General features: G+C 47.2%; 1 protein-coding gene across 1 annotated transcript; it reads left to right on the top strand.

The window, feature by feature from the left end:
- The first annotated feature begins 11922 nt into the window (after positions 1 to 11922).
- On the top strand, positions 11923 to 12995 carry LOC123075977 (agamous-like MADS-box protein AGL61). Its single transcript, XM_044498458.1, has one exon. The coding sequence runs from the start codon at positions 11937 to 11939 to the stop codon at positions 12711 to 12713; it is 777 nt and encodes a 258-aa protein (XP_044354393.1). The 5' UTR covers positions 11923 to 11936; the 3' UTR covers positions 12714 to 12995.
- Positions 12996 to 13844: the final 849 nt, after the last annotated feature.

Genomic DNA, 13844 nt, shown 5'->3' on the forward strand with positions numbered 1-13844 from the left:
TTTTTGTAAAAGTAGAAAAACAGCACTAGTCAAGCTTGTGAAACGATTCAATGCAAAACAAATACAAAAATGCTCGTTTGATTGTTTACTTTTAGCTTCCTTCTATGTGGTTATTTCTCTGTCGTACTTTGTACGGAGTATCTCACTGGTCGGGAAGGCATGCAAATTCCCAAACCGCTTCCTACACCCTGTATCGAATTTTTTGCCTAACAAGTTGTGCCGTGCAATTGGAATGCCAACTTGAGTACTACTACTAGTAGGAGTACCAGGGGCCAGTTCTTTTAGGCTTCTAGATTAGTAATCCCATAACTACTACCTCTGTCCTGGCTTATTGGTCCCCATTGTAATATGTGTCAAATTTTGATCATAAATTTAACTAATGAAATGTATGTGCATGTCACATGCACTAACATTTTATCAGTTAAATCTTTGGTCAAAATTTAGCACAAATTACAATGGTGACGAATAAACCAGGACGGAGGTACTAGTAGTTTATAAGCCCAAATAAATGAGTGAGACGCCTTAATGTTACTCTCCCCTGTGACTAGTCTTATGGGAAAAGTTGGGGAAGAGACGACTTATTTTTAAGCCGTCAAAAGAACTGGCCCTAGGAGTAGTAGCTAGGGATACTAGGAGTAGTAGCTAGGGATCGAGTGTGCGAGATGAACCGGAGAAAGTAAATGCAGAGAGGTGAAATGCAAAAAAGACGGAGGGATGTGATGGTTGCTTGTCCGTTATTTTACCAGGCCACTTATTACTGGGAGTTGTTGGGTTTTGTGATATGACGGCTTTACTGCTGCGCCACGAGCGGGGTGAGACTCACATGCAGCTCCGCCCTCTACACTACTACTACATCGGTCGTGGTTTATTAGTTCCCCATTGAATTTGACTGAAGATTTAACTGACAAAATGTTAGTGCATGTCAACAAAAACTATATCGTTGGATTCGTATTTGAACATAGTTTTCAATGATATAATTTTAGGTGACATGCATCAGCATTTATCGTACTATATATAATGTTAGTCCAATTTTTGGTCGTACTAATCTATAGTAAGGTGCTCGTGCGTTGCACGGAACAGTAAAATGCATTGATCGGGGAGTTTTTTATTTTGACAAAGGATGTGGGGGTCATCTCATGTGTAACGGGTATCGATAGGTTTCTTCGGATATTATTTCATCTCTAGATCTCACAAAAGCGTTCAACTGTTCAACCTGCATCCAAAACTTGTGAAGAAATAACACTTATTGTGCTTTGCAAGAAATGATCTTTAAGAAATAGTTTTTGAGTATCCATTGTTATACATGTTGGCTACAGATGACATGGCACTTTCTTATAGTCAACAGTTGGCTATACTATTAAGTAGTAACCATGCCCTTATACACCTAGATGGAGGGATTAAATCGGGATGACTTGGAAGGGTGCAGAGGAGATGTAAGAAATGGTTCATCATAAGTCTTTCACCAATACCGTAGTAAAAATTCATACATTGAAGATTCTAGACTAAACCATAAATGGATACAGTTTTATTCATGCGCGATACTCCAATAGAGCAAGATCATGCATGGAAGTCTCCACATGCTTAGACAGCGGATTACATTGAGCGAAGACTAATGATCAACATTTAACTTGGTAATGCATATGTCCAGGTGAACCTCCTTGGAGTCCCCGTGCACCACGTTGGGGGGGGGAAATCATACCATGCATCTTCCATGTCCACATCGGCGGGAAGGTCCCAGCTCGGCACAGTCCTAGTCAGCTTCATGTAGCCAGTGTCGCCGCCCACGTACCTCTGAGGGGTAGTAACAGTGAGCACGCACCCGTACCTCGGCCTCGTGTCAGTGTCAGCGTCAGCGGCGTCACTCCTAACGCACACTATAGAGACGGGGCGGCGGCCTACGCGGGCCTCGCCGGGCCCACGATCAAGAGGAAGATGATGTCGTCCTCCTCCGAGACTAGCAAGCGGAGGTGATCCTCCAGCGACTTCAGCACGGTGAACGGGTAGCACGTCTCGTACTTGATGTTCTCCGCCAAGGGCCAGTAGTGAGCGTCACACGCCTGCGTGCGGTGATGCACGATGTCCGCCGGCGAGCCCCAAAACGGCATCGGGCACTCATAGAAGTAGACGAAGGGCTCCTTGGAGGCATCGACCAGACCGTCCATCAAACGGGAGTGGCTGTAGGGGACGTTGCGCCAGTTGAATATATGAGCAAGTTACTACGAGATTTAGACCGAATAAGCACAAAATAAATCATGACGGCTATAACAGAGATTAAACTAATCATGTGGACTAGCATAGTAGATGAATAGATCGAATCTAGGACACAGACTAGAAACATGAATTCTACCACGATTTCGAACAGGAAGGACAGAAACACATACGGTGCAATGGGAGCAGCACCGTTGGCGTTGAGGTTATCGCCCATGTCGTTGAGGAAGAGGTTGCCAAGGTCGGGGAAGAAGTCGTCGTCGGTGAAGTCGTCGCTGCCAGCAGTCGCGAGAGTGCGCTCCCCAAATTTCAACAGCGCCTGCCGAATGGAGCGCAGGAGGGAGTGGCTGTAGGGGACGTTGCGGCCGCCGAATGGAGCGCAGGAGTAGCCCACGAAGCAGTAGATGGTGCTCCTCCCTAGTCTCTACTCTTAGCTCTATCTCTACTACTCTTCTTTGTTTTTTATAATATACTAGTAGTAGTTGTCAAATCGAATAGTACTGCGCCGTCCGCTGCATGCCCGGCTGAACACGCCTCCTCGCCTCCATCAAACTCCTCCGTTAAACCCGCATGCAAACCGAGAAACCTGCTCCTGCCCGCGGGAGGAAATTTGCCGGTTGCCGTTGGAGAATAATAGAGTCACGTCCAATACATTTGAGTTAATTGCGTGTATGATTCTTCCTCTATAAAAAGTTAATTGCATCCTTAATCTTGTATTCTAAGTACTCTGTGGGTTCCACTGTCAGTACAGTGTACATGACTTGCAGGCTTGTCAGTACAGTGTACATGACTTGCAAGCTGGCTACAGCTTCGTACAAAAAGTTAAAAAGAAACAAATACATCCTTAATCTTGTATTCTAAGTACTCTGTGGGTTCCACTGCCAGTACAGTAGCGAAAGAAGTATATATTAAAAAAATAAAAAGCTAAAGTTTAGGACAGAATTCGAACTCAGGTCATCGCGCTGCGAGCATCCGGCCCGGACCAGTACACCAGGTGTTCGTTGCGAACGATGCAAGAGATTAACCTTTATAACAATGAGCCCGTTCGTTGCAATGGATCCAAAGTAGAATAATACATATTCATAAATTTGAAAAAAACAGTTTAGTTTTGATATACATATCACTAAAAATATCTTATGTTTCACTCCAAATATATTCTTTGGGCTGTTTTGATGAAGTAAGGGAGGAATGTGGTTGGCTTCAAGATACTAAGGGGTTTTGTGTAAACTAGAGCAGAGAATTGGGAATTGTTGCAAAAGGCCACAACTTACATCACAGCCATTAGATGCAGATCTAATGGTCAGAAATGGCGGATGGCAGACACACCATCATCACCAACTGAGTCTTTTATAGGAGTGGGAGTAGAGGAAAAAACCGAGTTGGTGATGATGGTGTGGCTGCCATCTTATAATATAGATGCCCGTGCTTTACACGAAACATGAAGATGCATTTGTATGAGTAGTTTATCTTGTGGGAGAAAATGATGAATGAGGGAAGGCCTTATCTGCAAATGTGGAGAGGAGTGCGGGTAAATTGTCATAGTTTCCTTCCTATCTGTTAGATATAGATCGGACGGCCTATATTGCAGGATGGCAGGCACACAATCATCACCAACTCTGCTTTTTATAAGAGTAGAGATAGAGATAGGAGTACAGAAAAAACCGAGTTGGTTATGATGGTGTGCCTGCCATCTTATAATATAGACCGTCCGATCTATATCAGACGGATAGAAAGCAAACTATGACAATTTACAAAAGAATAAAAGATACCCGCACCTCTCTCCACATTTACAGATAAGTTCTTGCCTCGTTCATCCTTATATCTCACAACCTCATTGCTGAGCAATTAAAAAAGGAAGTCTCTGGAACAATCTGGCATGGTGGCCGCTGCCGGCGCCGTCCATCCCCATGCCTCCGCCCAGTCCGACCACCAGTCACCACCACGCCCCACTCCTCCTCACCTTATCTATCATCTTTCTCGAGATATCATTTTTTCAATGAAATGGTCGAGATACCATTTTTTCGATAAAATTCTCGAGATATCATTAGTTTTTACACATGGGATTACTCCTGCATGGGTCAATCACAACATGTGTTTTGTAAAAAAATGCATCTTGATGTTCCGTGCAATGCACGGGCATCTTGCTAATTTTTTTGCATATAATTCCAAACACCACGTAGACACGGTCTTTGACCATTTTACAACTATGTTAGTATCATTGTTAGTGGTCAGCCGGTGCTAGTTATAGCCCCGGGTGTTTTAACCTTCTTTTTAGTAATGATATCTGGCGATTGTTCGCCACGAGCTCAATCCTGGTGAATCCCACGTAACCGTCAGATTTCCATCCGACGGTGGCCTATTTTTAAGTCATAGTATTTGACAAAACCGCCACCCTTACATACGTGCTGTAACTACGTCGCGGGCGTTTGCAACTGCCATGTCTCCCAGCAAACGTTTGCTGGGGATTGGAGTTAGCACCGATGGCTATTTGTAGTCGTTCCACGCTCGGGCATTGAAATTTGTAACTATTTTAGATTAGAATAAACTACTCCTTGGGTGCTAGTAGTAGAGCAGAGTCCTACTCCACTACTACTCTACTCAAGCAAGTTAGGGCATGGTAGTAGGTACTGTAGGGAGTACCAGTACTGTGATCACTCAACCAAGTTGTCTGGCATCGATATAACCCTACACTGCTGGTATGTGTCTCGTAAGTCAAGCGACATGCTGTAGTCATCATCACCTGTCCACTTCCCGCGGCACATATTCGCTTCTCCATCTTTGTCTGCACATAATCTCGTCCAATCTTCCATCCCCGCTAAGGCACATCTTCTCCCCCCCCCCCCGTCCGAAACCCAAGCACTAACAATGGTAGAACCGAGCAGCGTCCGCCAAAACAGTGGCTGGAATTCGCTCCCCACAGAGGTAATCAAGCTTATTGTTTCGCCTGTGGACAATCTCAGTACCATGTCGCTCGCCTCGTGCTCGTCGGGGCTGTACCGTTTACTCAAAGCCCTCAGGCCAGAGCTTTTTAAGCCAGCTCCTTGCTTGCTGATGCAGCCTGATCTTCAGAAACGGCGTGTCACGCAGCATAACGATCGTAGGGTGGTGAGCATCAACCCCCTTGACTGTGATCCGATCCCCGTCACCCACAACTACATTAACGGTGTGTACTGGGTCGGCATGAACACGTCTTGGATGCTGCTCGTCGACGGTCGCGGCAGCTGGATGCTCGTGGAGGTCTACACCCGGCGATTGATCCCCCTTCCTTCGATTAACACTACACTGCTTTGGCACCGCGGCCCAGAATACTCGGAATCTTACAGCAGCCAACATGATACCAAGTTTGATTTGCTCAAGGTTGTAATCTGCCAAGTGACCACAAGATCTGCGAATTATAAAGACTTCAGGCTAATTGCGTTCTTCAACCGCGGTCTCGCCTATCTGACAGGTCACTGCGGTAAGTGGATAAATCTGCACGTCCATCGCAGGATCATACATCCTCCATGGTTCTCTGATGCCATTCAACACAAAGGCTTCATTTACGCTGTCGACTCCTTCTATGGTTGGACGTATTGCTGGCCTACTCCAGTCATCGCTACAAACGGCTGTTACAGCAGTATGTTACTTTTCTATGATATCATGATGGCTTGCTTATATTGCTGTCAACATTTACTGAAAAAATATCCATGCTCATAACATGTTGTTCTTAAGATTGACAACATTAAGAGCCCTTTTTTATTTGACTCCAACTTGATATGATGTTGTAAGCCACCTGGTGTCCCTATCCTTACTAATCCCAGAACCTTTCAAAGAAAAGCGGCATGGCAGTTGCAGGTGGTTCCTGACTCGATCAGACGACGGCGAACGATTGATGATCGTTCGTACGTACCGGACGTGTTGTTTCGCGGAATACAATTGCAGTCACTGCAAGGTCTTTGAGAAGGACCCAGCTTCTCTGGGCCTTCAGGAATTTTTGACTGGAGGCTGGTAAGTAGCCTTGGTACACGCTCTTTGTTTCTCGGACTGAATTATCCGATTAACCAGGAGATAACCGACGGCAAGGATCATGATGGCAGTGCGGTTTCGTTCATCAGGCAAAACTGTGTGTACACAGCGTACCATGCGTCTCTGCATGCACCATACCCTGATATGTGTCGCCACGCTCTGCAGCCCAAAGTAGGAGAGAGGGTCGCAAGTATCAGACTTCGACCTGCTGGCTGGAGTTTCCCCCGTCAGGCACCCATCTGGTTCAAGCCGTCAGCCAATCTCCACAGCTTAATAAATAGTAACGTCTAACTGAGCCAGTTAGTTAGATGTGTACACTTGGTGTAGTAGGATCTTTATTTAGTTTGATGCATACACTTGTTCTTTTTTGGTAGCCCTTTTGTAATGATGGCTAATGTTTGCTTTCTAAGAGAGAGATGTGTCTTTACTCTTCTGGCCTGCTTACTGCTTCTGTTGCACCCCCGGCCCTGGTTGCTGTTGCTGCTATTTTTAATGTACAATCAGTAGTATATTTGGTCTGTTGGTCTAATAAATGTGTTGTTAGAACGACAAACACAATGTTTTAGAAGTCGCTGCACGGTCCGATCCTTTAGTTTTTTTCTTTTTAAGGGAAACTGTCCTATCCTTTAGTGCCCCATACCGTACGTAGCGCATACTATTTTTGGTACGGAACACATTTTCCACTTGTTGATAACATGCAGCCCACTGATGAAGGCCCAATAGAGGAACCCATAATTAACTGGAAGGAAGGCTCTCACATGAATCCGGCCCAGGTACATGTTCATGGTCCCATAAACATAAATAAGTAAATAAATAAAGCTAAATGTTGACGCACCAGTTCTTTAAATTCACGATTTAACAGGAGGATATTATTTCCTATGATAGTGTCGTTTCATTCAGTCGATATTATTCTTAGGCAAAGATAGCGACCAGTCCTCTTTCTCCCACCATTTTCTTCCTACAACCAGCGGACCCACGCAAATCGTAGTCAACGTCGTAAATAGTTCCGGTCCATTTTTATTTTTCAATAAGAATGTTCAACCCAGCCCAGCACATTGGCGACCTCACTTTATCCTCCGCCTTGGTGCGCTCGCCGTCGTCCGGCCCTGTCAACATAGTGAATCGGGAGAGGACTGTAGTTGTGAGTATGACAATATGGACCCACCTAGTCCACTCCCGAACAGAAGCAAGCGCCTCTTTTACTACTCAGATGTACCCCTCGTCTTTTTACTCTAATCCACCCTGCTGATATCTGGGACCCACATCATTTTCAACGTATAGTCAATTAACGACAAAATTGCACAACTTTTTTTGAGTAGTAATTCGGAGGAGCAGGCTATAAACTGGGTTGTGCGGTCTCTGTGGCCCGTCTAACAACATGACCAGCCCAGCAGTTTTTTCTTTGGAAAAATAGGTAGCCTGATATTTCTTTTTGAAGAATACCCAAGCTAGGCCAATTTGTTTTCTCCAACTTACTGGGCTACAAATCTTTCAACACGAGGAGGGATGCATTTCGGCCTGGCCAAAGAGTATGGTCAGTGTCTGTTAAAAGTAATATCAAAGGGGTTGAAAATTCCAAAAAATATAGCAAATGGGAAATTAGTTTCTTTTTTGTTTTTTTCTTCACTGATATTTTATATTTCATTGGATCTTAACATGACATAGTACTAATTTATTTTTAAATTTGTTTTAGTATGGCTACTAATTTTTGGATTAAGAATATTTTGTTTCCTGGCAAAAATTTGTGAATTTTCAAAATTTCGCACATATTTAGTTCAATTTTTTAACCCTGGTACTGACCAGAAAATGGGCAGCAATTCTAAAAATGGAAAATGGGCTGCAATATTCCATATGAATTAGAAAATGAGTAAAGGTTATAAAAATAATAGCAAATGGGTTATACACGCCACAGATTTCGAGGCTGACTTGTTTACGCAAGGCTTTGTCAGTCAACACACGATGCTAGCAGCAGTGACTGTTGGATGTCCATCCAACGGCCGACGTGCTTCTTCAATCTCTGATCTTCCTGCTCCAGCCGCCTAATCTAACGCCAGTGGGACTGCCTGTTCCCTCCTCTTGCGGCCCACTGTGATGCCGCGCAGGCTTCACCGGCCCACCCTACTCCCTCCGCTGGCCTGGCCGCACGCAATCAACTGCCTCCTTATTACGCGAAAAAAATGATTTCTCCCACTGACATCTGGGGCGCACCGGTTGGGAGGCTGACCTGTGGGCCTACTAATTTGACGCGCACGCAGGGCTTTGTCAACTTAGTCAACAAACGATTCTAGCAGCAGTGACCGTTGGATTTGAATCGAACGGTCCTGCTGCTTCTTCAATCGCTACTCTCTTGCACCAGTCGCCCAAACCAGTGCCGGCGAGACCGGCTGCTCCTGCCTCCAGTGGTCGGCTGTGCTGCCGTTGAGGCCTCACCGCCCCCTACTACTCCCACCGCTGGCCAGGCCCTGCGGCGACGGCAGCATCACACCGCAGCCGAACCAGTGAACCCTTGTATTCCTCTCCCCGTGGGCATCCACTGACGCGTCTTCCCCGGCTCCGCGTCGTCCCCTTCCTAGGCCTCACCATCGTCCACCGTCCTGGTGCTCTCGGAGCGGCGTGGTCAATGTGGTCAACGAACGAATTCTATCGGAAGAGTACTGTACGTGGAGAGGCTGACAGCTGGGTCCACGGCCGCAGCAAGGAAGTGCCTCCTTATTACGCGGAAAATAATGATTCCTCCACCTGACAGCAGGGACCTACCAGACGGGCCACCGTATTTCACGAAAAAAATGTTTCCCCCCTGACTGCTAGGACCCACCAGCTACATCTTCGCATGCAAGGAAGTGCCTGACAGTCGGGACCCACCCGGTCGAAGCGTACGTAGCGTTGTCATTCTGGTCGCGAACACGTACATACATACGACCGGTCTGTCTACAGGCTGCAGCGATGAACCGTGGCTGTGTAAGGAAGGGCACGTGTCGTAGTAGAGGCGCGCACGTAGCATATACACGTACGTACAACGGCCAGCGTGCAAGAAATTAAATACAGTCACGTACGTACATACAGGCGGGGTCTCAAACGCCTACTCGTGCATACGTACGGCCAGGTCTCGTGTACATGGCGGGTCGGAACGGAGAAACTGCGTCGTCGTCGTGTTCATGGGAAGGCAACGGAATGCGTCATGTTCATCGGGAGGCAACGGAACACGTGTTGTTCATCGGGAGCCAAGCGGCTTGGACGGAACAGCCGATGGAAACGAGGCCTGGCGTACCGTAGAATGGAGGAAACGGCCTTGTGTTCGACCGGCCACGGTCGAAACGGGATCCTGTTCATCGGGAGGGGTCTGACGTACCGCAAAACGGAGGAAACGGACTTCTCTTGGACCTCCTACGGTCGAAACGGGGTCCTGTTGATCGGGAGGGGTGTGGCGTACCGCAAAACGGAGGAAACGGACTTCTGTCGAAGCGCTACGGTCGAAACGGGGTCCTGTTCATCGGGAGGGGTGTGGCGTACCGCAAAACGAGACTCAACGGGATACTGTTCATCTCCACCGTCGACCTCCTCCAGCCTCCACCTGCGACTGTTCATCCACGGGCTCCTGTTCATCCAGCCTCCACCGCGCGCTCCTCCACCGGCTACTGTTCAATCAGCCCTCTCCACAGGGTCCTGTTCAACCAACCCTCCACCGGCTACTATTCATACAGCCCTCCACCGGCTACTGTTCAACCAGCCCTCCACTGGGTCCTATTCATCCACCGGCTCGATCGATCGAGGTCATGTTCATCCAGCGGCAACGGCCTCTACTACCACGGGTTCCTGTTCATCCAACCCCCCACCGGGAACTGTTCATCCAAACACCCAACAACGCTCACTGTTCATCAAGAGGCAACAGGTTCGATCGGCTTCAGTTAGCGGCATTAGCGAATGAATCGCTCGATCGGGTTTAGTTAACAGCCATTGATCGATCGCTCGGGTTCAGTAACGCGTAGCCTGCAGTGCAATCGCTCGGGTTCAGTAGGCGAACGCCTCGCTCGGGTTCAGTTAGAGCCCAACGCCTCGCACCACGCGCGTACGTGTACGAGAGAAACGTGCATCGCTCGGCCCCCGGCCACCCACCATAACCGGGAACTCCCCGATATTTTCTGCGCCCTCGCTTCTACCATGGTTTTTTCCGTCATGGACGGCCCAAAGAATGTCATGCAACTGCGTCTCCGGCCCGCCCAGGACGAAAAGCCCATTTTCTGTCTTGAATTTTTGTCATAGAAGTAGGAGCCCACCACATCTATGATGATACCGGATTTTGTCACAATTATCGTCATAGAAGTGTCATAAGCATGACAGAAAATATTTTCCTTCGGCCCAAAATACAAAATACATGTGATTTCTTATCCCGAGCTAGTCCACTGCGTGCTCCCATACATGTGATTTCTTATCTACCTAACCAGAGACATAAATCCTGCCTTCCAATGACAACTGACATCCACATCGATTGATTGCTAAGAGGTCATCCACGACAACACGATGCCTTTGTGATATTTTTCCTTGGAACTCTGTCTACTACCCCGTCAAAGAAAAAAACGTCCACCATGTGCCAATTCAAACCTAGACATAGGAAACTAGTAAACATTGCATGCCCTCACCAAACTAGTTGTTGTCTTGAGTTGTTCAGTTTAGGAAGCTTGGTGAGATGATAATCCATTAATCAATTACTATTAGCCATTAGCCATTAGCCAGCTCGATAGTCGATAGGAATTACCACTCCATTGATGTTAATACACTAGAAATCTAGCTATGCAGGGGGTGAGATTCATGCACCCTCTCGTACCAGCTGACAACTCATCACACCCTTGAACTTTATTCTCACACATATATATAGCTACTCTTTGCTAGTGGATTAATGGCAATGGGGCGGTAATTGCAATCGAGCTAGCTAATGGCTAATGGGTAATTACTTGATTATGATTCCATCAAAGTCTTTCTAGATTGGATACATGACAACTCATCGTCATCGTCTCTACTCTTCTGACAGGTGTTGCCATGAGCTCATCTGAAAATTTTAAATTTCGGCAACAATTTGATATAATTCAAATTTAGTTTAAATTTAATACTAATCTAGTATGTAATTTCGAGCTTACAAAGATTACAGTTACGTACACATCGTAGGAAATGCATTGGCATCACTCATCTCACGTGTTTGTCTCTCTAGCTACTACTGAATGAACACTGTATACGCCAAGTTGTCACACGTATTCCAGGTTACAAATATTTCAATACCAACTGAAAATAACAAAAATTCAGAATTTTTTTACTTTTGAAATACTGAACCTTTCTCATATCTTATCATACCCGTCACAACTCAGCCAGCGTGTCTTAATTCAGTAGCAAGCGTGACCAGAGACCTGAGGTGAGGAACTGAAAATAACAAATTCTGAGGTTACTATTACAAACATTACCTCCAAGATTTTTGTCAAAACATCGGAAATTCCATCAAAACTTCAATGGAAATAATGAACCCTGCTCAAATCTTTTCGTGCGCGTGACAACTCATGGGCAGAGAAGAGCGATAAAAATTGCATCGCCCATGACGATTTGTCATGTACAGGGCAATTCATTATGAGGGGTGCAATTCCTCCTCGTCTTGATCTCTCCGCTGCTATATAAACACCAATCCTCGAGTAGAAGCCAGACACATACCTACCTCGTCTCAGTTTCTAGAAGTCTCTGGCATGGCAATGGCAACGGCGCCGCGGCGGAGGGCGAGCATGGGGCGGCAGAAGATCGAGATCCGGAAGATCGAGAGCGAGGAGGCGCGGCAGGTGTGCTTCTCCAAGCGCCGGGCCGGCCTGTTCAAGAAGGCGAGCGAGCTGGCCGTGCTGTGCGGCGCCGAGGTTGCCGCCGTCGTCTTCTCCCCCGCAGGCAAGGCCTTCTCCTTCGGCCACCCCTCCGTCGAGGCCATCTTTGACCGCTTCGTCCCCTCCGCCGCGCAGCATCCCGGGGCGGTGGCTGCCGGCGCGGGCCTGGGCGCCTCGGGCGACCGCAACCTGGCGGAGCTGAACCGGCAGTACGGCGAGCTGCGCACGCAGCTGGAGGCGGAGAAGGCGCGGAAGGAGCGCGCGGAGGAGGCCATGGCGAAGGAGCGCGCCGCGGGCAACCAGATGGCGGCGTGGCTCGACGCCGACCTGCGCGACATGGGGGAGGAGGAGCTGATGGCCTTCGCCGCCGCGCTGGTGGAGGTGCAGGCCGCCGTCTCGGAGCGCGCCAACCAGGTGCTCCAGGAGGCGCTAAACGTCGGCCGCTCCAGGAGCGCCAGCCGCATGCTCCAGGCGCCCCCACCGCACCAGCAGCAGCAGCAGCTCGCCGGGGGCGGTACCTTCGAGTTCGGTGGCACCAGCACCAACGCCGGTATGGAGATACAGCAAATGCTGCTGGCGATGCCTCCGCCGCCCCCGCCGGGGTTCGCCCCAGGAATGGACATAGTGCAACACGGCGGATTCCCCTATTGAGGAAGTGAGAAGAAGATGAATGATATCCAGTCATCGAGTCGCGAGTCCATCCGTTCTTCCAGCACATGCATGCACGCATGCATGGACGCCGTCAGTGAGTCTTTGGTTATATGCATCTTGCATGCCGTTGATGATGATCCATCTGCCTGGATGCATGATGCATATGCAATCTTGTTTTCCTATTTCGTTTTTATTGTCGTTGTTTTGCAACGAAACATATTGGGTCCTTCAATTGTGATTTGTCTCGGTGCTCGAGATTAATGAAATAAAAGCCCTTGTGTACTTATCTCTGCTCGATCGCAACAATGCAAAGATGCATGCAAGAATGTTTTCTGTTAATCAGTACTCGTTAAAAGCTTGTTAAGATGGTGGATCTGTAAGATTTGCACAATGAAAATGGACTTAATTAGTTTTGGCAACAGATAATTCATAACACACGTGTTATGTTCATCCCGACTTCTGGACAGTCTACACAAAACTGAGCAAACTAGTTTTTTTAAACGTCTCCTCCACTGAAAGCACATCGCCGAAAATCCTAAAATAAATTCAGGAATAATGCGAGCATCAGGACTTGAACCCTGGTAGGCTAGGGATATCACCGTCCCTCTAACCATCCAACCACAGGTTGGTTCACACCCTGATAGGCTGGGGATATCACTGTCCCTTTAACCATCCAACCACGGGTTGGTTCGTACTGAGCAAACTAGTTGATAGACACAAGGGTAGGAATTGTTTTATGAGATAAGTATGCCCAACAAAATTGAAGGTACGGCCCCAACGAGATAAAAAGGTCAAGGGACAAACGAAGCCAAGCAAATAGTTAAGGAGAAATAAAGTTTTACTTTCAAAAATAGATAACAAAAAGTGATGCCCCGTTTGCAGTAATGTCAAGTTAATCTCATTTGGACAGAATTTGTCATCAAGGCCCTCGATAAACATAATGGCCAGTGGGAAATGGCAGTGTGTTGAGGAAAGAGATTAACTTGCTGCAAGCTAATAATAGTGCACATTAGGATACAAATTACTGGATTATTCATGAGCTGCCGTTTCATTTGGAGGATGATACACACTTATGAAGTATCAATGCTAATGCTGGATATGACGTAACAATGCTGGATGACACCTCATGCA

The sequence above is a fragment of the Triticum aestivum genome, chromosome 3D, assembly GCF_018294505.1.
Source record: "Triticum aestivum cultivar Chinese Spring chromosome 3D, IWGSC CS RefSeq v2.1, whole genome shotgun sequence".
Classification (NCBI taxonomy): Eukaryota; Viridiplantae; Streptophyta; class Magnoliopsida; order Poales; family Poaceae; genus Triticum; species Triticum aestivum.

Coding starts and splice junctions, on each gene's coding strand:
- LOC123075977 (XM_044498458.1), top strand. CDS start 11,937: ATGGCAATGGCAACGGCGCCGCGGCGGAGGGCGAGCATGGGGCGGCAG.